Source organism: Bacidia gigantensis (genome assembly GCF_019456465.1).
Source record: "Bacidia gigantensis strain McMullin 20006 chromosome Unknown contig_255, whole genome shotgun sequence".
Lineage (NCBI taxonomy): Eukaryota > Fungi > Ascomycota > Lecanoromycetes > Lecanorales > Ramalinaceae > Bacidia > Bacidia gigantensis.
Window position 1 is genome coordinate 1,195,645 of NW_025408605.1, and position 25,857 is coordinate 1,221,501.

General features: G+C 48.6%; 8 protein-coding genes across 8 annotated transcripts; 4 read left to right on the forward strand and 4 right to left on the reverse strand.

Annotated features, from left to right (window-relative positions):
• Positions 1-2,962: 2,962 nt before the first annotated feature.
• Positions 2,963-8,336, reverse strand: TOP2 (DNA topoisomerase 2; the record flags this gene model as incomplete). Its single annotated transcript, XM_044815597.1, has 5 exons — positions 2,963-4,600; positions 4,672-5,115; positions 5,246-7,777; positions 7,831-8,226; positions 8,280-8,336. 5 exons carry the CDS (start codon positions 8,334-8,336, stop codon positions 2,963-2,965), a joined length of 5,067 nt encoding a protein of 1,688 aa, XP_044667471.1.
• Positions 8,337-8,907: 571 nt separating this feature from the next.
• Positions 8,908-12,034, reverse strand: KY384_007106 (uncharacterized protein; the record flags this gene model as incomplete). Its single annotated transcript, XM_044815598.1, has 6 exons — positions 8,908-9,222; positions 9,278-10,262; positions 10,310-10,686; positions 11,213-11,312; positions 11,533-11,885; positions 11,960-12,034. The coding sequence occupies 6 exons, from the start codon at positions 12,032-12,034 to the stop codon at positions 8,908-8,910; spliced, it is 2,205 nt and encodes a 734-aa protein (XP_044667472.1).
• Positions 12,035-12,931: 897 nt separating this feature from the next.
• KY384_007107 (uncharacterized protein) lies at positions 12,932-15,984 on the forward strand (the record flags this gene model as incomplete). Its single annotated transcript, XM_044815599.1, has 3 exons — positions 12,932-13,450; positions 13,502-14,112; positions 14,163-15,984. The coding sequence occupies 3 exons, from the start codon at positions 12,932-12,934 to the stop codon at positions 15,982-15,984; spliced, it is 2,952 nt and encodes a 983-aa protein (XP_044667473.1).
• A 173-nt stretch (positions 15,985-16,157) lies between these two features.
• On the reverse strand, positions 16,158-16,964 carry KY384_007108 (uncharacterized protein; the record flags this gene model as incomplete). The annotated part of the gene is made up of 1 exon (XM_044815600.1): positions 16,158-16,964. The coding sequence occupies one exon, from the start codon at positions 16,962-16,964 to the stop codon at positions 16,158-16,160; it is 807 nt and encodes a 268-aa protein (XP_044667474.1).
• A 430-nt stretch (positions 16,965-17,394) lies between these two features.
• On the forward strand, positions 17,395-18,143 carry NCS1 (Neuronal calcium sensor 1; the record flags this gene model as incomplete). The annotated part of the gene is made up of 4 exons (XM_044815601.1): positions 17,395-17,405; positions 17,452-17,537; positions 17,608-17,903; positions 17,964-18,143. 4 exons carry the CDS (start codon positions 17,395-17,397, stop codon positions 18,141-18,143), a joined length of 573 nt encoding a protein of 190 aa, XP_044667475.1.
• A 664-nt stretch (positions 18,144-18,807) lies between these two features.
• Positions 18,808-20,903, forward strand: KY384_007110 (uncharacterized protein; the record flags this gene model as incomplete). The annotated part of the gene is made up of 4 exons (XM_044815602.1): positions 18,808-19,657; positions 19,709-20,289; positions 20,341-20,776; positions 20,836-20,903. The coding sequence occupies 4 exons, from the start codon at positions 18,808-18,810 to the stop codon at positions 20,901-20,903; spliced, it is 1,935 nt and encodes a 644-aa protein (XP_044667476.1).
• A 435-nt stretch (positions 20,904-21,338) lies between these two features.
• KY384_007111 (uncharacterized protein) lies at positions 21,339-24,561 on the reverse strand (the record flags this gene model as incomplete). Its single annotated transcript, XM_044815603.1, has 2 exons — positions 21,339-24,442; positions 24,492-24,561. 2 exons carry the CDS (start codon positions 24,559-24,561, stop codon positions 21,339-21,341), a joined length of 3,174 nt encoding a protein of 1,057 aa, XP_044667477.1.
• An 865-nt stretch (positions 24,562-25,426) lies between these two features.
• Positions 25,427-25,782, forward strand: KY384_007112 (uncharacterized protein; the record flags this gene model as incomplete). The annotated part of the gene is made up of 2 exons (XM_044815604.1): positions 25,427-25,528; positions 25,597-25,782. The coding sequence occupies 2 exons, from the start codon at positions 25,427-25,429 to the stop codon at positions 25,780-25,782; spliced, it is 288 nt and encodes a 95-aa protein (XP_044667478.1).
• Between the last annotated feature and the right edge of the window lie 75 nt (positions 25,783-25,857).

Sequence of the window (25,857 nt, forward strand, 5' to 3'; positions counted from 1 at the left end):
CGTTTTCATTAGTACTCTTACTGCCTGACTGACTTCCCGGTGCTTAGAGCCATCGGACCAGATTTCAAAGACAGCCTAAGTCCAGTGCTGTTCCCATTGTAAGGCCGAAGAACATAAGGTTGTGTGGTTTGGCTAAACAAGGGTAGGTACAGATCAGAACGATCGAGATGTTCACCGACCAACATCTTTCTTTGAGCCTGGTATGCAGATCCATCAGGAGCACTGCAGGATCATATATAAAAGTGTGGCTTCAACATGAAAACCATGATATGGGATGTTTTGTCTTTCACAACCCATCCTAGATCGTCTCGCGTGAAAGATTTAATGTGACACTTACTTGAAGCCTGTTCAATATTCTCACCTGCTCTGCTCGATAGAGAGCAGGGGAACTACGACATGAGGCGACTGTTTCCAAGCTTGACAACCAACCTAAATTGTTCTCTTATTCCAGAAAATGGGTACTCGACCAGCATAAATGAGCAGAATTAACGATATTCTAGTCCTTTGTCTTAGACTGACGACATCCTGAAAGGGGCATCAACGCCTGGCGAACCCTATGATTGCCGATAGGCCCAAAAGCCTGAAGACTTCAAGGATACCTGTTCATCAACCTCAATTGCCTCTATTGGTTACCTTGAGAATGTCAATGCGTTGTTCGTGAGCAGCTGTTTGCAAAATCTAGGACTTGGTCTATTCGGACATCAGCCCTGCATATCCGGTTTCCCACAGACAGGGATTATCTCGGGATGCTGCGCAGGCAAGGCAGGGAGGACAAAGGGAATCTGCCAGAGACTGCGTGTTGAGCCACATCTTGAATCGATGCGCATATGCCTGATCCTAGGGGCCTGACCGCAAATCCCTTTTGAGGCAGAACACTGGAAGAACGAGGCACATTTGATCACAAGTCTGGGTGACTACCGCTTGTGAAGCTGCAGAGCTTTCTCATGACTGAAATTTTGCTTTGAAGTGATTGAAGTAGTATGCAAGTTCATCTCATCTTGAAAAGTCTGACGCACAAGCTGCCGTGCCACGGAACTCCTGCATCTAGCCGCTGCCATTCCTAATCCAGCCCAACTCTGTCAAAAGCAATAGGACATAGGTCCGACCAAGGCGGTGCTCAACCTGTGGTGAATTCGACACTTAGCTCACACAAAGCAATGATCCTAGGAGCTGCTCCTTTTGTCGCTTGCTTGCATGTTTCCTCTTCTCTCTGGTCTTTACGACATGACGAATGCTCCATAGGACTCTACCAATCCCACAACGACGGATTGACCGTGTTCTAGCCGCAAGAGTTGATTTGGGGCGACCAGTCAAACTTATGTTCGTATGCCATTTCAAAGACGCATCCTAAGAAGCGGTTTCAGTATCAATGGTGTAATTGGCTGCTTCGGTCTCCCTCGATAGCCCAAGCAATCTCCTTCGTATGTGTGCTATATTGTTGATATTGGCAAGTTATACTACAAATCTAGCCAAGCATTCGTCTCCTCATGGGTCGTCAACTCGTAACCTGCATCAATGATAGCCATGCGGGGTTCTAAGAAAATTCCTTTGGTACGGCTCGAGCTTTCTACCATCAGACGACAAGCATCGATATCTCAGCGCCTCTCATTGGTAATGACTTATTCTAGCGGTTTCTAGAAGTGACTGTTGAATCACTGAATGTTCGAGACAAAGCAGATTGTCTTTGAACGTGGTTGTGCACAAGAGTGAAAAAAGATCGCCCAAATTCGAATGCCGTTGTTCGAACTCAACGAAGCTGCCTCGATCCTGGTTGTTCTGTCAGTTCGTCGAGCCTTTCATCCTTCATGCGTGCTAAATTATCCGCAACCTATCATTTTATTTTCATAGCTTCGAACATAAGTCAGTACGAGATGTATGAACGGCAGAGTCCGCCAGCAGCTTGTCTTTCCCGAGGGCAAGAGTCGGGGGCTGTGAGCTCGCCATATCATACGATCAAATCCTATCACTGCGAGAGAATTCAGGTGGATAAGGTTTGACTATGGCCAGCCAGGCCGCTGTCGTGTATGCAACCGCCTTAGAATATTATGGAACGAGAATTCGACATGAAATGCACGGCCCAGTGTACTTTGCCCCGGAACGCTCCTCGATTTTGGAAGCCTCGAGAAGAAGCAGACGAGCAACTATCATTAGACCTTCCATGTAGCCGGCAACCCGCAAGAATCCCAACAGGGGGGTTGACAGACTCCGCTTCTCGGTAGATATTTCACCTGCCTAATCCACTAGATGATCGAACACGCGTAAGGCAAGTAAGGGCTAATGGGAACACTGCCCAAGGCTGCAGCATGGCTCGATGATAGACATCCAGCCTCTCGGGAATTTCTTCGGTTCATTGCAGCCGCAGGTACGGATCGTCTCACGACTGGACCGTCTGTCAGGGACGAGCTCTGTGTGACCGTGTTGAACGGATGGCGAACGTTGTTTCGCCTGCTGGGCGAATGATAACTTTCCTTGACGGCCGCGAGGCGCATACCGATGTTAGAGCCCCAAAAGGCAACCATGTCGAATCTGCAGAACTAAGCCCACGAGAAATTCAGCAGGCACCAGTCGATGGGATATTCTCGAAGTTTAGAGGGCGATTACAGGATGTCAACGTTGTTCATTCAATTGAACCATGGTTCGAGAACTGGGTACTAGCATCTGGCCCATCTCGACTCACGGATCCCACCATTCAATCCTCCTTCGCACAGCTTTGAACTAAGCCGGCCCGAAGATCATTGTATGAAACTTCACCAAATGAATCTGTCATTCGTATAATTCGCAACGAGCAAGGGCATCCGTAGCCTTGGTAATGCTTTGATAATGTACACGGCCCGTAAGAGCACAGATTGAATTTTCCTGCCCCCAAACTTTTACTCAAAAAAAGAAATTCGTCGTCGGCGGGAATATGTGATTTGCCCTGCGAAAACAAACATGTCATGCACCTCAAAGATGAATTTGATACTCAGTCATCGCTATCACCTCCGTCAAAGTCGTCGCTCTCTTCATCATCTTCCTCCTCCTCATCACTAACGACCCACTTTGCCTTCGGAGCTGCTGCTGCTGCCGCCCGTCTTGCCGGTCGCCGAACGGCTGGAGCGTCGTCTTCCTCTTCATCATCAAGAATCCTGTCGACGGCATCATCAATATCAGAATCGTCCTTCTTACTCTTGGCTGCTGCCTCTGCTTTGGCCTTCTTAGCAGCATATGCCTTGCCTGCTGGACTCAAAGCTGCCTTCTTCGGAAGAGCTGTAGCGGGCGCAGCACCATTCTTTTTGGTTGCGGGAGCTGCTCTAGCCTTTGGCTCTGCTTTTGGCCGAGCTGTCTTGAGATTGGCAGCCTTTGCAACTGGCATATCATCAAGCGATTCATCGTCTTCGGACAGAGCACTTGACCGCGCTGTTATGGCTGTACCTTTCTTTGCCGTTGGTGGTGCGAGCCTAGAGTAGTCAGTGTCGTCTATCTCAAGATCGACCGCTTGTCTGTGTACAGATGTGGGTCGCTTGGAGAAACCGTGACTGCTGGATGGGCGAGAAGCAGACTTGGCAAAGAGAGGACGGGAACTGTTGCTCTCATTGGTGTTTGTGGGGATGCCTTTGACCATGTTACCAACATCAAGGAGCATATCATCGCCATCCGAATCCGAGTCATCAAGCTTGTAAGATTGGGCTGGTTTCGCAGCTGCAGCCCGAGGCTTTCGTGAAATCGCTGGCCTCACAATATCCTCCTCGGCACTCTTATCCTCTGCTGCATGAATCGCTTTCGTTGGGAGGGCCTTCTTCATTGGAGCAGGAGCTTTGACTCTCGCAGACTGTGCAGCTTTTGGTGCTGCCCCATCGACTTGCATCCAAATGTCCTCCTTGTCTTCCCCGGTGGCCTTTGGTGCGGATTTGTTGTCGTCTAACATTCCCAGCAGCTTCTGGGCGTTCTTTGCTGCCTGTGAAGGACCCTTTGTCTTTTGTGAAGGAGGCTTCGAGGGCGCTGTCGCTCCGAAGTAGTCTCCGAGTAGACCGCCCCGAACCTTCGGTACAGCAGCTTTCTTCGCTTTGGGAGCGTCATCAAAATCAGAGTCTGCCCCATCTTGTACCTTTCGCTTGCGACCTATAGCGGCTCCGACTTTGATCTTCGAAGACGCGCGACGCCCCATGTTAGCCACCTTCCTTTGGCTCTTACGATCATCTTCAAGTTGGAATCGCCACTCTTCGATGAAATCCGTGAGGTCCCGCTTCCACAGGTCTTCCTTACTAAGCTTGATGAGGGTGTCGATGGCTTCCTCAACCTCTCCAATTTGTTTCAGTAGCTTTTCAACACGCTCCTTTGTAAGCGACCAAATAGGCATTCCAAGAAGATAGTCGAAAGCTGATGCAGCAACTTCTGTGTCTTGCTCTTCTTCCTCGTTGTCTGCGGCAGGTTCGACATCCGTTTCCTTCTGAGCTGTAATGACCTTTGGAATTGGTTTGAAGCCTTTCTCTTTGAGCTCCTCTACCAGGATAGCTTTCCTTTTTTTGGAGACGATCAATTTTCCGTCAACAATCATCTGCACAAAGCGTGCCTGATTAGAGAATTTTTCAAGGTCCTTATGAAGCTCTGAGAGCTGGTGTGCCTATACATTAGGCGGTTAGCATTTCTTTTGCCAACAGGAGTGCTCCTCTCAAGTTTTTCAGTAAGACTGACCTTTCTTTTCTCATAAAACTTGATACGAATTGCAAAGAATTCCTTCATGATATCCTCCACGTTAGCATATCTTGAGATACGCGCTTCGGCATCGAAGGCCACCAAATTGGAAGTAGCCATAGTCTTTGTCAGCTTGAACTTTTCCTCCAAGCCTTCCTCTAGTGCAATCTTTATATGCTTGTCCTCCATTTTGATGACAAAATGGACATCCTTGTGAGTGTTGTAATCATCGTAATCTTTGATCCAGCTTGGTGTCTTCTCGGCTTTAATGATGTCTACGATTTTATCCTTGAAATCCTGAGTCCAGACTCGGACGGGAAGCTCAGTAATCTCGATCTCGTTGTCGTTGGCCTGATTGATGATACCACTAAATTTGAACCTATCAGGTGCAATTTGTGTGACTGCTCCCTTGAAATCGCGGAACCATGGAGTCATTGGTTTCATCTACGTACAAGCATCGTCAGAAAATCTACACATCCCTATTAAGTAGTACGAAACAGCGGAGATGAATATTGAGCAAGAAGAGCAACATTTAATGATTCAAAGGGCAAAAGGGAGGATCGGAATCACTTACTGGCTCTCCATCCATCATCAACATCAGGTTCTCCACTACATCCTCAGGGTTATAGTTTGGTATACTGGTGCTCCATCCCGTACCAATCCCATCCGCTCCATTTAGAAGTACCATTGGTACCACAGGCACATATACCTCTGGCTCAATCGTCTTCTCATCGTCAGTATTGTAAGTAAGTAATGGCTCATCCGCTGGGTGGAAAATTTTCCTGGCAAATGGCGAGAGACGTGTGTAAATATACCGAGCGCTAGCACAGTCACTGCCACCTTGAAGACGGCTGCCGAAATTGCCGCTAGGCTCAAGGCAGTTCACGTTGTTAGAGCCAACGAAATTTTGGGCGAGGCCAACTATCGTGCCTTGTAGCGAAGTATCTCCGTGCTGATACGCAGTGAGACCCGACACAGCACCAGCAAGCTCGACAACCTTCATGTCCTTCTTCAAATTCCGCCTGAAACAAGTATAGAGTACTTTCCGCTGTCCAGGTTTGAGTCCATCAACAACTGAAGGAATTGATCGCATGTTGTCTGCGACACTGAATAAGATGAGCTCCTTGTTGATGAAGTCTGTGTAGGAAACCAGACGTTCCGAATGATCAAGATAAGTGCCATGTTTGAACTGGCGCAGCCACTCTTTGCGTTCATCGGCCTTTTTCTTCGAAAAAGCTAACTCTATGAGTTCCACTTCATTGTCTCTCATAGTACGAAATTCCTTCAAATGCTTGTCGAGATCGCGGAAATAAACTTGAGCTTCAAGGGTGGTACTAGTACCCAAACCCTTGTAGTATTTATGTTCCCAACTGCGTTCGCCCTTATGTGCTTCCTTAAATGCTTCATACTCGGGCATTGTGAAGAACGTCTGCATCGCTTTGGGATGTTTTGGGTCTCCTTTGTAGACTTTGACAATGGGTGTAATGAATTCGACAAGGAAGCCTTGAATTTTGAGCAAGCTAGGGTAGTGTACTTGGAAGAAGTTTATCAAAAGCCCTTTAATGTGACTCCCGTCATGATCCTGGTCAGTCATGATCATGAGGTGCCCATAGCGCATACTTTTGCAATCAGTATAGGTCTGCTTGTGTTTGAGTCCAAGGAAATTTTTGATGTTTTGAATTTCCTGATTCTTCGATATTTGATCGATGGAGGCATCTCTGACATTAAGCAACTTACCCCTTAGAGGATACACGCCTATCAGATCAGGCGACACGACTGATCGTCCAGCGATGGCCAGACCCTTGGCAGAGTCTCCTTCAGTCAAGATCAGAGTACAACTGTGGCCGTCTTTGGTCCCAGCTCTGTTAGCATCTGTCAACTTTGGATTATCCATACGACTTCTGCGACTTCCATCACTCTTCTTGAGAATTTGATCTGCCTTTTGTTCGGCAAAGTGTAGGATGTTCTCAATCACTTCTGTTTTAGCAATCTTTCTAAGGAAGTCCTCACTCAGGTTGCATTTACTCCCAAATTGACTATGTTTCGTCGTCAATTGCTCTTTGGTCTGTGAAGTAAAGGCAGGATTGACGATCAAGCAATTTACGAATATGAAGATGTGATTTCGTATTTGGCTCGTCTTAAGCGAAGCGACCTTGTTGTTTTTGCGCTTCTTGACCACTTCTAGGAGCTTGTTTGATACCTGATCGGCAATGTAGTTGACGTGAGTACCCCCGGTTGTGGTTGCGATGGAATTCACAAAGGACACTTGTTGGAAAGTACCATCGGACACAGCGAAACCGATCTCCCAACGTGCATCTGGACTATCTGTAATGATATCCGACGTGTCATTTATAGCCTCCTCGCCTCGCTCTCGTTTGATGGCTTTGGTGTACATTTCCATGTACTTCTTGAAATTGCTGATCTTGATGCGCTCCCCGTTGAGCCATACTTTGACCCCTTTGACTGTACCAGCAAGATCATATACTCTCCGCTTGGCTAAGGCTTCAAAATCGTCGTCAATACCCTGCATCTTAAATTTTCTGTAGTCGGGGGTGAACGTGATTTTTGTGTAGTCATCACCTTTCTGCTGAGTGATTGAAGCAGTGGCCATCTTGCTCATGTTGGCAGTCCATGTTTGCTTGTATTTTTTCTTCGTTTTCGAGTCTGCAGTATCGATGGAGAACGAGGTACTAAAGATATTGCACAACTTCGCTCCGTAGCCATTACGACCCCCTGTGACTTTCTGCTCCTCATCGTCGTAATTCGAGGATGTGAGTAGATGTCCAAAGATCATCTCTGGGATAAAGATCTTTTCTTTCTCATGTACTTCTATTGGAATCCCACGCCCATTGTTGTAGATACTGATCTGGCCGCTCTCTCGGTCGATGGTGACCTTAACTGTGTCCATGTTCTTGTCTCGTTGTTTGTTGTCCGCCGCGTTGACAAGAATTTCGTCAAATATCTTGTACAGTCCGGGAACAAAATTGACCGTGCGCATTTCCATAGATTCAAGCTCACTGTTGTATACCCACATTTTGTGGTCCTGCATCTCGACTGACCCAATGTATGTGTCAGGGCGTTTGATGATATGCTCAAGTTGAGTGAGCTGTGCTCAGAGTCATTCTCATGCCATCCTAAATTGTACTACGCGATGCTTACCTTCTGATATTGATCCGTAGATTTTGAGCCCTTCTTAGGTTTTGCCGGTGATCCATCGACCATAGACGCGTTAATGGCCTCATTGATAGCCTCATTCTCAATCTCTTGTAGAGGTTTGGACCCCATTTTTTTGGGCTCGACTGCTTTCCTAGCCTTTTTGGCCTTGGGTGGTGTGGTAGATAAGATCGAGGCGTCGCTGAGAGAGGGTTCGTCTTCGTCCTCGTTTTCGGAGTCTGACTTTGGTCGCTTCTTAGACTTGGGCTTTGACTTCAGAGTTGTCTGCGTAGTCTTCTTGGGCGCTGGCTTGTCTTTGGCTACTCGTTTGGTCTCTGGTTTAGGCCCACGTTTGGCGACGGTAGCAAGGCTCTCGCTTGCCTTGTTCTTGGGAGGCTTTGGCTAGAGAGTACATGAGTGAACATTCGAGTAAAGAGTATGAAGCCAATCTTTACTACTGAAGGACCGAAATCCGAGCCATCATCGTCCTCCACGAAGACGGAGTCGTCCATGATGGAGTCCATATTTCGGCCTTGGCAACAGCCGGGCGCTTTCGACCAAAAAAATCGTCTCTAAGAGTGCTCCTCACGTACTGAAGTTCGCGAAAACCAAAGAGGAAAAAGGAAAGTGAATTAACGCCAGCAAAAGCGCTGATTGGCACCAAACTGGTGGTCTTGTTATGGCAGTTGTTTACACGCGGCGCGACGAGCCGATTTCTCCAATGCATCCACTAGGCTATAAAGGGTCTAGCTTAGTTGCGGAGCTCTTTCACTTCTCCGCCAGACATTCCACGACCTTCCTATATCCCAGAGTTCAGGCCTTGCATAGAGAGTACTATACCAGTAGGAAGTGCTACCTGACCAATCTTTAATGTTGAGTCAGTTTCAATGCTGCAAGTAAAGGAAGTCACAATTCATCTGGCTTCTTGATCCACGTCCATTATTGGGAGTGTTTTGCAGGGTCAAGATCCAAGATGTGCCACGATCTCGTCTTTCCTCTGGCCACATATGACATTGTCAGCTTTACATTTCACATCCTAGCAGCAAACATTCTATTGCACACGAAGATCTCTGTAGTGTCTGATCACATGCTATGAACCTTGCTGTCCTTAGTCAATACCCTAAAGGTCTTGCCCTTGTACCAAAACAAGACACCAAAAAGACACCACAGTGTGGTCAAACACATATTCGTCATGATGGGTTTCACGTATCCAGACTTCTCAATCCAAGGCTCGATGAACTTGCTAAAGCCATATCCCCAGAGATTCTTATTGACGGTGATAGAAACGAACAGTGATCCAGCCACCGGCTTGTAAGAATCTACTGCATATGTAGAGACGATCGATGGAAGAGCGGTCGTCTGAATGCCAGATCCTGCCCAGCCGATGATCAAAATGGCCTAGGATCTCGTCTTAGCTTTGGAAATTATTCGAGTGCAAGTTCGCAAAACTCACCCTCCAATTCCACTTGTATTCATAGCCGAATGCAACCACAAAATTGCTCAGTATCATGATTAGGACGTAAGGTATCATGGTGGGCAACCGCATCTCTGGCTCTCTAATGCCTCGGTTCCGATTAGTGAGCTTCATGCTAACCCAGTCACTGAAGGGTCCCGCCGTTGAGAGACCTATGACAGCACCGACTAGCAGCGCAAAATTCGAAAGACCAACCGCTAATGGGGAGAATCCGTACGGTGGAGGTTCCAGCGAAGGTGTTTGGGTGAGATTGATAGCAAGAAAGTTGGACAAAGACCACGAGACGACGAAGGACGCAAATTCCACAATCGGAAAAGCAAAGAGCTTCCATGGAATCCAGATGTCCATCAGGATACTCCTCCAAGGGCTTTTGTTTGCTTGGAAAAGTCGAAACTGTGCCCTACCAGGCTTACCATTTCTAAGCCAGGGATCTTTCTCGGTAGTACTATTCTCCACAAGACCTGGATTCGCCGAAGAATCATGTTCAGCGTGCAAGATTTTGTCGCTCGTCTCTACTGCTTTTTCGACAGATGGCGACATCGCCTCGGTTGATCCTTCGCTAGAAAGCTTTGCAAGTTGGGCACGATCCCATTTGGTTTCGGGGAATCCCAAAAGACACGCAAAGAAAGTCGCTGCATGCATTGCAACATTCAACCACCAGTAGTTGCGCCAGCCAGAAAATTGGGACATTGGGCCTGCCAAAATCGGACCGGCCATGATCGCTCCAACATAGAAGCTGAAGTACAACGTCTGATAAAAGCCACGCTCATGCAGGAACATAATGTCAGCAATCACGGCAGGTCCAAGTGTTTCAGCAGGTCCCGCAGCAATGCCGTTTAATACAGAAGCACCCATAAAGCTGCCGTAAGTCTTTGCTCTGGCTCTCCAGATCGCACTTCCGAAGCAGATCAAGGTCGACGCCAAATTGGCCGGCCTTCTACCAAAGGAGGTACTGATCGGTACCCTGGTTTTACGTTAATATCTCTTCTGACCAGGAAGGCATGCTGCTACCATATGAAATTGGAAAAGCCCAGAACAAGGATTGCTACACCTGTGAAATCGATGACATCGTTCAGATTCGAGTCGAATGCTTTGATCAATTCGGGGAACATTGGCGCCAAACTCAAGGGCCCGATCGCCTGGGTGAAGGTCAAGGCAAGGGAGCACGCAATCGTCGAGAATTTCCAGGCGCGACTCCAATTCAAGGGATCGTGAGGATCATCCGAGGGCTGAGGTACAAGGACCTTGTCTGACTTTCCGGCATGGACAAAGTGGTGAGAGCCTACATCTCGCATCACCTCCGTGCCTGGAACAATTTGGACACCAAGCTCTTGTTCCAGCTGATGAATTGCCTTCACCCCAGCTTCAGCAAACTGAAAGCAGGAGGTCTATCCTTAAGAGATTGGCATACTCACCCTATGATCGTGTGATATATCCATTCCGAGGATATCTCGCAAGCTCTTGTAAGCTCACTTATGGCTTTCTGTTGTTACGAAAACGATCGGTTGCTTCAAATGACTCGACATCTACTGTCAGTTACATACGAGAAACGAAACGCAACGCAATTGACACGGGATTGATCTTGTTATCGCTGCATGTACCTCGCCTCGGATATTTGATTTCTCGGACGAGGCGCGTGCTTTTCAATTGTTTGTAATTCGAGATGCGGCTTTTACAGGGAATTGCCGACTAGGCACAGGCTGATGGAGGGTCAAACGCGGGGCACAGTGCAGGCAAGGCTCCGGGACCAGGAACCGGCCAGACGCATATGCAGATGTAGATGACGGCAGTAGTGCTCCCAAAGGAAGGAGGATCTGTATTTCATGATGCTTCTACACGTCTGATTTGTCCTTCGATCCTTTCTGACACGCCAAGACCAGCCTGTCAGCAGTGAACCAGGTAAAGCGTCAGCACCAGTTTCTTGCCACTAGATCCTTTCTTCTGCAACTCCAGCGCTTCTTGCACAGCTTCGATACCTCCGTCGACCTTCTGGATCCCTGGACTTGGTACATAGCTACCGTCAGCTAAAGTTCCGGTCAACCATTTGCCAAAAAGCCAGGTTCCAAATTCCTTCGAGTCACCTGCAATCCGAGCCGCGAATGTGTTCTTAGTGCTCACATTCAGTGGCTTCTGATCCTCTAGAAATGGCAGAGTGATGCACAGTTGACCGCCTCCAAAAGCTTTTAGCACCTTAGGCGCCAACGGACCTGAACCATTCTGAGCTCGCATCATACCCAATATCAATCTTCTGATTTGCAAGTTTTGCACCCTCAACAATGGAGTCGACCACTCCAGGATCATTATATTTGAGGCAAGCGGACAGGCCCAGCTGCTTGCTATAGTCATTATGTCGAGGGCCATTGACAGCATAGACCGTGAATCCGGCTAGTTCGGTGATCTGTACCACGGAGGATCCCACACTTGACGATGCACCCCAGACTAGGAAGCCACCAGATTGGTTTGCTGCCGGCTGCTGCGACCGACATGGGAAGAATAGACGCCTCTTCAAACGTGATGGTGCTCGGTATTCGAGCGAGTCCATACTCTTTGAGGATAGAATATTCTTGGAATCCGCCACTTCGCGAGTCTGCGGCCATGAGCACGTCCGCAAAGCCGGTCACTCTGTCACCCTCCTTTGAAGCCAGTGACGGCAGAGCTCACTGCTTCAACGGTGCCTATAACGTCACTGCCAGGAATAATGGTGAGTTGCTGTACACATGCACCATGATCGCGCATCTTGTAACCGACTGGGTTTGTCACAATCGCAATGGTGTTTACTAAAATTTCAGCAGGGGCAGGAGAGGGAATGGCGAGAGTCTCAACTACTATTGGAGCTCATTGTGCCTGTAAAGCCGCAGCTCTGCTCGACATCATGTAGAGAACAGGTAAGAATGTTGATTAGCTTCAGGAAATGAGCTGGTTTGATTTTACGATTCAATAAAATTATACAAAGCGTCGCATTTTCCAGAGGCCCACCTGCTTTTCATGCTTGGACTGACGCATGATGTAATCAGTGATAGCCACATTGGATGAAGGTATAGCTCAGTCCGATAGCTTATACAAGCTCATTCTGCGATTCAAGCAGAGGCTCAGACAATCAAGTAGAAGGTAAGTTCAAAATGAACATACCCAGAGAACGGGCGCGTTGGTTGGTTCAAGGCAGGACCCCATGGAAGCAGAAGATGTCAGACTTTAGTGAATAGGCCAAAAAACGCAATCAGATGCTTCTATATGATCAATCGTCGTTGACTGTTCCTTCATTTGACTAATGAGGAAGAAAGGGGCAGAACAATGGAGGAGCGCGTTCGTTTGATTTCGGTTTAGCGCCAAACGTCCCCCTGAAACTCCCCTCACTATGCACGACCTTCTCCTCGAACGTCCAGGGCGAATATCGACTCTCTGTTTCTTTTCAATCCAAGTCACTCATTCAGGGCTGGGCCCAGTACCTCTGCAAGACGTTGTAGTCTCAGCTCCACTCTTTAGCTGTTTCTGCACGCCTACCGACAACGCTCTTTATTTACTTCTGACCTTCCCTCACCCCGTGTGAATTTGATACATCGAATCGTTGTAGGGCAATCAAGAAAGATAGGAAATACAAAGGAAGGAAACGAGCAATCAGAGAAAGAAAATCGAATGGCGGAAGAGGCTCAGTCGACGAACGGCCTTCGACAGTCTGACTTGGGCGAAACGGCGGACATCGCATCTGGCGCAAGCGACAAGCGTCCCCAATCCACCCAAAATAAGCATCTACCAACAGACTCTATGGTTACGGTGAGATTATCTACAGACACCACAAGTTCAAAAGAACCAGTTACCTCGCCACCTGTCCGAAACTCGCCAGGCGGATCCGTTAGAAAGTCCATACGCTTTTCTTTCCTCGGTAGTCTTGAGAAGAGCGACACCTTGGCGCAACAGGATGAAGTCGCAGTCGATGACGTCCCAGAAGCATCTGATCCTGCAGACAGACCCGAATCGCTCTCGATGTCGACTGGCAGCGTCCATGACGATGACTCTATCATGTCTCCACAATCGACCATACGGTCCCGTAGCGATAGCTCTGGTACCCTATCTTCCAATGGTAGTGCACAAGTCGACTGGGACGAGCTTGAAAAGAGCGAGGAACAGGCCCCGCGCCACGAAGGGTCCGATGAGGTAGGGTCTATCCACTGCTCTAAATCCGCACCATCCTAACGTTCTATACAGGCCACGGCTTTCTTGCTAGCAAGATTGGAGCAGGAGAATGACGCACTTGCTACAGATCCAAAGGCAAAGCTCACAAGAGCAAGATCCACCCGCAAAGGCACCAAAGCGCGACCGCCTTCAATGCAGCAATTAAAGAAACTAGTCAATGAGCCAACCAGACCATCTCTTCGCTACTCGATGCTTCCCGAGCCACCACCGATGACTGAGCTCGAGTTTTGGGCTGCTCTTGTGAATGATTATCCACAAACCGCCCAGAGACTACCTACCCTCACAGCCCATAAGATACGGGGTGGTATTCCTCCCCCTTTGCGCGGTGTCGTGTGGGTAAGTATCGCTGGGGCGCGTGACAAGCTATTGGAAGAGGAGTATGATCGGCTTTCCGGCGAAACAAGCCCCTACGAGAATCTCATTGGAAAAGACATTGGCCGAAGTTTTCCAGGGGTTGAAATGTTTAGAGACCCATCTGGGGAGGGCCAACAAATGTTGGCTCAAGTCTTGAAGTGCTTTAGTCTCTATGACGACAGAATTGGATACTGTCAAGGTCTAGGCTTTGTAGTCGGCCCAATGCTTATGCACATGGCCGATCGAGAAGCCTTCTGCGTACTTGTTCGGTATGTCTTGCCTCCTTTGCAACAGTGAGCTCTTGCTGATACATGAGTAGCTTGATGGAACACTACGATCTACGATCTTGCTTCTTGCCAGACCTGTCGGGCCTTCACCTTCGCATCTATCAGTTCCAAAACTTGTTGTCGAAACACCATCCCGATCTTAGCCAGCACCTGGAGAGTATAGGAGTTGAGCCGCTCTACGTGTCACAATGGTTTCTTTCCTTTTTCGCCATAACTTGTCCTCTTCCGATGCTGCTCAGGATATACGACGTGCTTCTGACCGAGGGTGCCTCCGAAACACTGATGAGAGTTGCGCTTTCGCTAATGCGGCGTAATGAACCAAAATTGCTCGCTTGCACGGAACTAGAGGATGCCATGTCATTGCTTTTAGGAAGACCATTGTGGGATACCTATGGCTGCGATGCTGATGATTTGGTCAACGATTTCGTTGGCTTGACAGGCTTGGTCACAAGAGAGATTCTAGAGTCACTCGAAAAAGCTTTCAAGTGTCGAAGTGATGGCGATACAATGACGAAGGAGGGCTCTCTACCCAACATACAGGCCGCGGCCTCACGATTTCTTGGTCGTTTTTGGACTGGTGCGATAGCAAGCACCACAGGGAAGATCACCTCACCAACCTCGAGCCTCGGAGTGGCGCCACCAGCTCGCCCATCCAGTTTCTTGCAGCGGACGCCTTCAAAGCAAAGCATGGCTTCTACGCTGAATTCTATTGAAACTGTGGATAGCCAGTTGACCACCTCTACCGAAGCCACTGCAATGTCTAGGAACCCTTCGGCAGACTGTTCATTGGGAAGAACAGCCACCGCTTCAATTGGTACCAGGAGTCAGGATCGCGATCTTCACGGGCAAATCGAAGACTTGCTTACTGCCTTGAGCGACATGCAACGAGAACAGACCTTGATGGTGACTGAGTTGCAGAAAGAGCAAGAGGATCGGGAAGAAGATCGAAAAGCTGTTCAAGCGTATCTAGGGCAGATGAAGCCTCAAACGTTGGACGCAATATCTGAGATCGAAGGTGCAGACTCTGATGTTTCAAATCAGGAAGCGATCGCGTCAGATAGCCAGGACCCCTTGGATGGTTTAAGAGCACGCTTTAGTGGGCCTTCGACGAACAAACGCTCCTCATTACTTCAGCAGACCAAGCAAGAAATGCGAGAGCAATTGAAGCTATGGAAAGATCAGTACGAGATTGAAGCTGCGAGGTCGGCCGATTTGACGCGTCAGATATCAGATGAGCAGAAGGAAAATAATCGCATAACAGAGCAATTTCGCGAAGCACGGGACAAAATGCAGGAAATATTTCAAGAGAAACAGCAACTCGAAAAGACGGTTGCTGAGCTCAAGATCCGGAGGTATTCCACTGAAAGCGATTTTGAGTCTGTGCCTCAGACACCAGTGGACACCCCTCCACCTTCAGCTGGCCTTCGGGAGCTGAAGCTGGTACGCACAGGTTCTTTGAAGTCAAACAATCAATCGTCCGCCGGATATGCGAAGCGTTCTAGCAGCTTAGGGATGACCAAAGTACTGGCAACTGAAGGACACAAGCCTCCATCAGAGGAGAGTATGCTCGTGGAACTTGTCAATGCAAAGACCGCTGAGGCAGTGGCTCGACAAGAGCTTGAAGAAGTCAAGAATAAGCTAGACTCATTGCGAAGGATAATGGGAAGCGGCTCGTCTGGCAATGGAAGCAATCATCGCCCTACTCCTAGCGAGTCGACAATCATAGCAAAACCGGCACCAGAGCCCCCAAAGCTGACTCCACCCAGTACCTCCAGCGGAGGATTCTTTAGCGGGTGGGGCAAACGCACAGCTAGTAATCCCGCCGTCACGGTGACTGTGGCAGCGGAGACCTGAGATAATATCTGATCTCTCTGTATGATGAAGCAAAATGCTTGCAAATGGGAAAGGAGCAAAATGTAGTTATTGGCGGGGCCATCTGATACAACATCCTGCTTCTTGAGGCTATGATTGTTGACTAAATTTAGCGATATCGGAGCAAGCGATCAAAAGACATATCTTCATTCACGCTACATTTCATCGTCAGGATCATAAAGATCCAATCCTCCAAACACCTTCGGCTTCTCCTCCACATCCTTCTCTTTCGCACCATCATGCCGTCTCTGCTCCTCCCGCCTTCTGCTTTCCTCTTCCTGTTTCCGCGCCTCTTCTCTCTCCTTCTCCTCCTCAACTCTCCGTTCTTCTTCTATTCTGCGCTTTGCCTCCTCAGCATCTTCACCCCCACTTTGGATGCGTGCTAAAGCGCTGCTCCTAATGACCTCCTCACTAGGCCATGGGGTAAATTGCACCCCGGTGAACGGATCAAGCCACTGTTTCTCTTCCTCCTTCAGCGACTGTAGGCCGATGCCCTCCACGTCGTCTGAGTCCTCTTTCGCGGTTCCAATTTCATTTACTGTTGGTCCTTCTGCTACTCCGTCGGTGGCTTTCCTCCCCTCACCTCTCCTGAAGTTCGTCGGTATACTGAAACGGGATATTCGTTTCGCAAAATCGAGCAGCTCGCCGCAATCGACATCCCGCCTGTTCGAGGGGGCTAATGAATTTGGTATTGCCAGTAGCTCCGCGCGCGTGTCCGCAAGAAGCTGAATCGTGGATCTTATCTCGGCATTTTGACGGTCAATTGTTTGTCTGAGCTGTTGAATACGAGCGTGGTTCTTCTGGTGGGTGAGCAATCGTTTGAGGCCGACTTGGAGCTCCTCGTCTGCAGCTACGAGGGAGTGCGCGGCGGGGATGGAAGGATTGTAGGAGGCTATGGAGTCGGTGAGGGTGGTGAGGGCGGTCTCAATGTTCGAGAAGTGGGTTTGGAGGATAGCGTCCATATTGTAAGGGCATCAGTGAGCGGACGGTATCTAGACGAGCTCTGCGATTCAACTGTAAGCGGTGAATGGGAAGCGGCTGCACAGTTGATTGGCTGGCTTGAAATCTATAGATAGATTACGGCAGTTCGAGGGGTAGGATACAATCATACAGATCTGCCTCCCAAATCAAGCATTTGCCGCAGACGTAATTTTGATACCTGCCCTTGCTGCATCGTCCTTTGCTTTGCATCATTGTATTGCAGCAGCATTCAACATACTGAAGCAGAAATTGCTTATCGCCGTATCTTCGTCAGGAAAACCTGTCTTTCTCTGTTTCAAAGCATCCCACCATTGCCCCTCCAAACCTATAGGCGTCAAATCCGTACCTAATAGCAGCGCCGAATTGATAGCAAAGCCAGTGACGAAGCCCTTTGAGGGCAGTTGATTCAAGATGGGAAACAGGTATGGGCCCGGAACTTGCAGTGGGATTTTCTCTAAAATGCCACAGGCAGAGCAAACTTTCTCAGGAACAGCTTTCTCAGCTGCAGAAAGATACCCACTTCGACAAGAAGGAACTGCAGCAATGGTATAAAGGTCCGTCTACCCGTCTACGGTACTCACGATCGCTTTGGCATCAAAGGCTAAGACTATCTCAATGCTGCAGGTTTCCTAAAGGACTGCCCGAGCGGCATGCTTTCTAAGGAAGAGTTCCAAAAGATCTACAAACAATTCTTTCCTTTCGGCGATCCGACGTCATTTGCGGACTATGTGTTCAATGTGTTCGATAGCGATAAGTCCGGCTCAATAGACTTCAAGGAATTCATATGTGCTTTGAGCGTTACCTCAAGAGGGAAGATGGAAGACAAGCTGGACTGGGCGTTTCAACTTTACGATATCGACGGAGACGGAAAGATCAGCTATGATGAGATGCTGCAAATCGTTGAAGCCATTTACAAAATGGTAAGGATTCTGGGTAGCTGGTGCAAGAAAGCGAGATGGTGAAGGTTAACGTGGGTATAGGTCGGCTCGATGGTGAAGCTTCCGCCAGATGAAGATACACCTGAGAAGCGGGTGCGCAAGATCTTCCGTATGATGGACAAAGACGAGAATGGCTCTCTGGACATGGCAGAATTCAAAGAAGGCAGTAAACGAGACGAGACCATTGTCTCGGCGTTATCCTTGTATGATGGCTTGGTGTAAGACGACCAGGATATTGGATATTCAAGGCATGGGCAGAGGCGTTCGCACATGAGATGAGTACTATTCACGTGGGAGGAATGGAGTCAGAGAAGGAGGCATTAGTTACAGTCCAACTAGATGTATCGCTCATGCAGATATTTCAAATATGGGTATTCATCGGATTTTGTTTGCATTGGCGCATCGAAAATGCACATGATTCCGCAAGACGCATGCCCTCGTCTGGCCGAAATCGGTCTTTGGTCTGCGCTGAGCACTTGAGGCTACTCTCCTTTGCATGTGCGATACCAAATATTGTCCCATTTATGTCGAACGCGTGGAGTTAGTGTCCTCGTGGAACGACGGAGGATGTCGGCGGCGGCGGACAGGGGATGCTTGGCGTCTCTAAAGAGACAAGGGTATCTGGCCTTGAGGCTGACAATTTTAAGAACAATAAAACCGAACGACCTCTCACACTACACTTGGATCTGCTGTTGAAGTCGCCATTGGCAGTCGCTGCCTGACAGTGAGAAGTGGTTCAACTGCAGCAGCTGGTCATCTGGCGCTGGGCTTTTGTTGTGAGCAGCACAGCCGAGCGTCTCATACTGTTCGACGACGCTACTTCAGGACACATCGCTGACTCAATGATCTAGCATCTGAACAAACTCGTGCTGCCCTTCCTGCCATCATGCATGTCAACATTGCGAGCACAGCGCTCCTCGCATTGCTGTATGCAGGCAGTGCCGCTTCGTTCTACCTTCCAGGAGTTGCGCCTACAACATACAAGGAAAACCAGCGAGTAGACCTTAATGTCAACCACCTCACGCCCGCGCTGTCCGAAAAGGACTCTCAATTACACTCTGTTTTCTCTTTCGATTACTACCACCCTGCCTTCCGATTCTGCAGACCCGCAGACGGACCTAAGCACATCTCAGAATCTTTGGGCAGCATCTTATTTGGGGACAGGATATCTACATCACCTTATGAGTTGAACATGCTACAGAATGAGTCGTGTAAAGCGCTCTGTGAGGAGCAAAAATTTGATCAGAGGAGCGCCAAATTTGTCAACAGGAGGATATGGCAGAACTACAATTTGAATTGGCTGATTGATGGATTACCAGCTGGCCAACCCTACACAGATCCATCAACAAACACGGATTTCACGGTCAGAGGCTTTCCATTAGGGGGAGTGGACAAAGAGTCAAAGGCGGTGTTAAACAATCACTTTGACATAGTGGTGGACTACCATACCGCCGGCAAGGGCGAGTTCAGGGTCGTTGGTGTGCTCGTGATACCTGATTCACGGGCAGACTCGTCGAACAAGGATGGGAAAGTAAACTGTGGTGATATGAATGCCGAAAAGCCCTTGATGCTCAATGAAGATGGAGAAACCGGAGTGACGTGGACGTACGGTGTTTACTGGAGGGAGTCGCCCACAGCCTGGGCCACCCGGTGGGACAGCTACCTGCATGTGTTCGATCCTAGGATACATTGGTTTTCCCTCATCAATTCTTCCGTGATCGTAGTCTTCCTATGTGGTAAGCCAGATTTTCGACGTGTAGATATAAGTTAAAGACTAACATGGCCAGGTATGGTTGGCGCTATTCTCATGCGTGCTTTGAAAAAAGACATTGCACGCTACAACAAGCTGGAAGCTTTCAATCTCGATGATCTTTCCGGCGCTAACGGCCATACTGAGGACGATGTACAGGAAGACTCGGGTTGGAAGCTTGTGCACGGAGATGTCTTTAGACCACCAAAGAACCCCCTTCTGCTCAGCGTCTTCCTTGGCAATGGTACGCAACTTTTCGTCATGGTTGGCACCACCATCTGTTTCGCCCTACTCGGCTTCCTCTCGCCTTCGAACCGTGGCTCTCTTGGCACTGTCATGATACTACTGTATACAGTCTTCGGCTTCATTGGTGGTTACGTTTCAGCAAGAGTCTACAAGACTTTCGGCGGCGAAGCATGGAAGCAGAATATAGCTCTTACTCCTCTCTTGATCCCAGGTATTGTGTTTGCCACATTCTTCTTGCTCAACCTCTTCTTGTGGGCGAAAGGCTCTAGCGGAGCGGTACCTTTCAGTACAATGCTTGTGATCCTGGGCATATGGTTTGTCATCAGCGTACCGCTCAGCTTCACTGGTAGCTGGATAGGCTTCAGACACCAGGTGAGTTCTTTCCTGGCAATGTGACGATTAATTGCCCTGACAATTTTACAGCCCGTTCAACCACCTGTCCGTGTGAACCAGATACCTCGACAAATTCCACAGTCCACCACGTATCTTCGCCCAATACCATCAATGGCTCTTGTTGGTATCCTGCCGTTCGGCGCAATCTTCGTAGAGCTGTACTTCATAATGAGCAACATGTGGTTTGGCAAAGTCTACTACATGTTTGGCTTCCTATTCCTTTGCTATGGGATCATGATCATCACTTGCGCGGCAGTGACGATCTTGTTAGTATACTTCCTGCTATGTGCGGAGAATTACCATTGGCAATGGAGAGCATTCTTTACAGCAGGTGCAAGTGCGGGTTATGTCTTCGCTAATGCGATGCTGTACTGGATTACGAAGCTGAGCTTTGGGAGCGTCACGAGCGGCGTACTCTACCTCGGTTATAGTCTATTGGTCTCATTCATGTGCTTTATACTTACTGGTAAGCCACACCTCTTCTAACACCTTGTCACACTACGTTTATGTCCTAACATCCTTTAGGCACCATCGGTTTCTTTTCAAGCTGGGCGTTCGTACACAAAATCTACGGATCCATCAAGGTCGACTGAGTTGTCGAGGTTCAACTTTTGATCTCTGTTCAGTCATATGGAGCGCTTTTGTAGCATGGCAATTGGTGTTTTTAGAAAAATAGCCTGTATATTTAGCGATACCAAATGCAAAATCTTCCCAACCGAGCTCCGCAGTACTGTTTCAATATCTCCTCCTTTCACGGCACACGCCTGGTCTCTACAATTTTAAGGATGCCGCCTTGGAGCGACCCTTTGCATAGGATGCTTTCGCAGCTAGCTTGATTTAACTCTTGGGAATTAACAGATTTCAGCGCTAGAACAATGAGAACGGAGAAGTTGCGTCCATTTGGTCTTAGCAAGGTCTTGTTTCTGAAAGAATACCCTGCAGATCATGAATTCTTCAAATTAAAGATTACAAAAAAGGGGTATCACAACATGATTTCTTTACATAACGCCTCATCCAATCATGTCACATCACTCATCGCTGTCGGACCTAGCTGTACCGGGCGAGTCTTCCAATATCGCCCCAAAATTATTCCTTCTCAAGACTGTAGATCTGCTGAACGGCGTTTGTCTAGACGAGCCTGGCGTAGTGTTGAGCTCGGCTCTCAAGCGGTTCTGAAAGGGCGTGCCTGTTGGCGTGGTAGATTTCGCCATCGATCTCGCCCTTGCAGCCCGCCTTGAAGGTGTACTGAGATAGCCGGGTAAGGGTGTCGAACTTGTTTGCGCTTCAAGCGTCGGAGTCCAGTCTTTCGTGTCAAGTTCCGTCCATTCTTCAGCACGTCTGGTAGCACCGAGCGGTTCAGCTCGTGCGACAATCCTTGACTTCCTGGTCCTCGCTGGGAGAGTCGAACTTGGTTGAGGCCTGTTCTGTCGTGCAGCGGTGATCTCTCGCCATTTTCGAAGCCAATCGTGAAAATGACGTCTTTCATGTTTAAGCTTGAGTCTTTCCACTTTTCCTTGCTGAGCTCTCGATTCGATGATCCGGAGGCTTATTTTACGCAGAAAAGTAAAAGCAGCCTTTTGTGTATACAAATCCGCATTTGCTAGTGCAGTCTCCTCCATCTCGAATATAAGATTGACTCGATGGTTCCAAAGATGAACGGTTTGTCGAAGCAAGGAATTTTCGTAATATTCGGAGGCATCCAGTCCTTGATCAAGCACAAGCTCATATGCGTTTTTCCATATATCAAATATCTTCGTCCCAAATCGGAGGAGTCGTTGCTGATCAGCCCCCATGGCCTCCCGATCCATCTTTAATTTCCGAGATGTTTGAAGACGCCAGTCCTGCAGGCAGTCAGAAGCCAGTCTTATCTTCGACTTTCGGCGCACTTGAATGTACGCCTCGCGGCGTTTACGACGCCGAGATTCATGGACAGCCTTGCTCCAAACCCTCAAAAAGCGCCGTTCCAGGAAGAAGACTCGAGCATGGTCGACCCAATTAATTATTTCCTGAACGCTATTAACTTTACTCTTCCAAAGCCCCAACGTCTCAATCGAAATCTTGGGGGAGTAGAATTCAAGAGCAACGCTTTCCGACCAGCGAAGGTCCCTAAGATGGCTGAGCCAGCCTGCCAAACTTTTGCGCAATGTGGCGCTTCTTCTTTGGCGCTGAATCATGTCGGAAGCAATTTCGTCTTGGCCTTTGCTTGCTGCGAGCCTTTCTGTCCAAGTCCGAAGAAAGCGTCGCTTGATGCGTTGGTCGTGAAGCCGCCGTAGGAGTAGATATCGGCATGCTATCATCCACTTGTAGAGGTTCTCAAAAAAGACTCTGTCATCAACACGTTGCCTTAGTGTTTGCCAACGAAGACGATCGTTCCACCTTGTCCAAATGAATCTCAGTATTCGAAATTGATCAAGCTTTTCAGCTTGTCTTTCGTATCGAAATTTGTTCACAAACAGGGCAAAGGTTGAGCCAGCAACCCTCCAATCTACTATATTGGAAATCTGTTTCGCTAAAGGAGCAAATTGCCCACCGCGGCTCCAAGATCTCAAGGGCGTCAAGATGGTTCTGCTGTGATTGAATATCATTGCGTTACCGGTATTCACCTGGCACTGCCGTGCCTTTGCAACCCATTTTCGAAAGCCCCGGAATTTAGATTGCATAGAGTGATCATTTGCTGCTAGCTTCGACTGTCTTCCATATCGTCTCGTCTTGCTGGTCCACGATAGAAAAATTCGTTGCTTCAGTCTCTGCACGTGCCATTCAGGGGCTCGTCTCTCACAGAAGCTCCAGAAAAGTTGCCGGTATGCACTCCGCACAAGTTTTTCCTGGTGCAGGAGGCCAACTTTTGCAATACTCGTCCAGTTCTGAATGCAGTGTTGCTCCCATACGCCGAAGAACTTTTTCAGCCCCTGATTATGTACCTTGTTTTGATTCTCTACAGTAATGCTCCTCCAAGCATGAAAGCACTTGATGCCTAAAGTTTGTTGTCTCGCTGCACAGCGCTGGAAATTTTCATCGTCGGCGCTCTGAGCCCAATGAGTGAAGGCCTTAATAAGTAAGTACAAATCTCGGGCTTTCTCGGCTCTCTTCTCCAGCTTTGCATAGAACTGTCGAATTTGAGCAGCTTGCTTTCGAGCATGCAATCTTGCTCGCCAATGCTCAAACGCTTGACGCACTAGCACCTCAGTGTCGCGAGCCACAGCGATACGGTGTAAATGCTCTGCGTGGTTGTTTGCTTTGAGGGCAGCGTCACACCACTTCTCAATGATATCTGCGGTAACCAAGCGGATTCGGTAGTACTGAAAGGTCTCAGCATCCCGGAGCAGCTGCGTCCTAGAGGGATTGTACAGACGTTCCCGAGGATTGATTCGTATCAGCGACTGGGACTCTGGCTCATCATGCTGACCACTAGTTGACGTATTCGAAGACAGAGATATATCCCCTGAAGGTTTGGTAGGCACTCCTGGTCGAGCCTGTTCCGATTTTTGCCGTTGCTTGTGCTCTGGCTCATGTGACATGTGGACGCGCTGATGCGCATGCTGAGGGTTTTCGTCATCAAGGCCAAGATCCTCTCGTCTCAGCCCCCTTCCCACAGGTTCCGAGGCCAACCTCGTAATCTCCCCACGTTGTTTCTCCCCAGAATGCTTTTTCGCCGACCCCACAGAAGCTTTCGCCTTTGCAATGGAAGAGTTCCCTGCACCAGCATCGGAAAAGGGTGGGCGCAACCGTGAGGTTGCTGATATGACTTTGGTGCTTTCGTCTTCAGCGTCATATATGGAATTGAAGGAAGCTCGGCGCAATCGTCTTGGACTTGGCGCAGTCCCAACGCTTGCCAATCCAAGCTCTTCCATGTTTTTCGTTTGCCTTTGCGCTGCATCCTCGTCGTTATTGAATTCAATCTGTATCCCAAGCTCCCGCAGAAGACGCAAGAAGCTTTGGAAAAGAGGTTCGTTCTTTCGACTTTTGTCCCGCAATCTGAATAGGAAGCGCAAATAGATCTGATCATGTGCTGAATCGAGTCCATATTGTGGCAATACATGCTCATACGCGGCGAATATTGCTCGAAAAGGGAAGGTGTTAACTTGCTCATGGTTTTCGGCATACTGTACGATCTCGTAGAGGATTGCGACATCTGAATATGACTATCAGTGCGAGATTGGAGGTCTTGTAAAGCAACTCACTCTGATCGGAGAGGGAGGCATTGATCTCGGCGCTGTCATTGAATTCTGTGTGTGAGGAATCGAGAGGCATAGACAATTAGGTCGCCTCTTCCGCGATGGCTTGGAAGGCATGAAGTGACCTCTAGGAGCAAGAAGATAGCGATGTGAAGCGAATTTTGGTCAAAGCAATGCATCATAGAGCTAACATCAAGCGCAACGCAAATATTGACAGTTATCTGGAAGTGGTTGGAGCTGAGCAAACGGATTCAACCGTGGTTAGCGCGACGATAAATCAACACACTCACTAACCGCTTTTGCATCAGATATCAGACTCCTCGCTACAGATGATATCATGGGCTTTCAAATCTGAGTTCTCAAAAATCGTACTTCACCAATTGATGTGGCCAGCGAGAGGTAGTCATGCCTGCTCGAACCCGACCGATTGAGAAGTTCGCGACCGCTGCGGCCAAATGCTCATCTGAAGTATCTCCTCGAACTACTCTGCAATTAAAGAGGTACTCATACTGAAATCTAGGCCTCAATATATGGCAAATGCGTTGCAAAAGATTACAATGGCGTGTATAAGGACAAATGCCTCCCAGAATTTTTGAAATTGAAAGATTGTTACCTGGTATGTAGTGAACATATGACGAAAGGGGGATGGTGACCCCAGAGCTAAACACATGCTAGGCTGCTGCGAAACGCAAATCACTGTAAAGCGATGCGATGGTCATGGTAGTGAATACGCCGGGCTGCTTCTGACAATCCGCATATGCGTAAATTTCGATTGAGGCTGCGCATTAAACTTACATCGAGTCATGGACCCATGACATCATGTATATGTTCCCCTCAATCACTTCGCTTCAGCAGGATTTTGGCCAAACGACCCTACTTACCCGTAATCAATTCAACCTTGTTAATCAAAAAATCACTCTGATTCAAAGGGCAAATACAACATGCCTCGTGGAGCAGAATACGCAGGGGCACCACCAGCTTCGGACAATGCCATTGAAGCAGGCGAAACCAAGGCTCACGGAGTTCCTCACGGCGACGCAGATGTAGGTTCGCGGAGTCCTTGCTCTTGTCACGTCGTTCAGTGGGATGTCAAAACTTATCAATTCTGTAGGGCCCATCGTCCTCAGGTGTTGACCGTTCCAACAAAGCCGCGCCTCTTCCCGAAGGTATCAGCGAGATGAAAGACCAGAACTATAGTGGCGGAGGCTCTCAAGGACTGACGGGGCAAGGGAGTGGAAAAGGAAAGAAAGATCCGGCCTCGGACGTCGTTGCGGAGAACCTGAAGGAGAAAGTATGAGAGGATGGTCAGTTGGCGTGCTGTGGAAACCCCTTCATGACGAGGTATCTGATGCTCTGGATGCTAGATATCTGC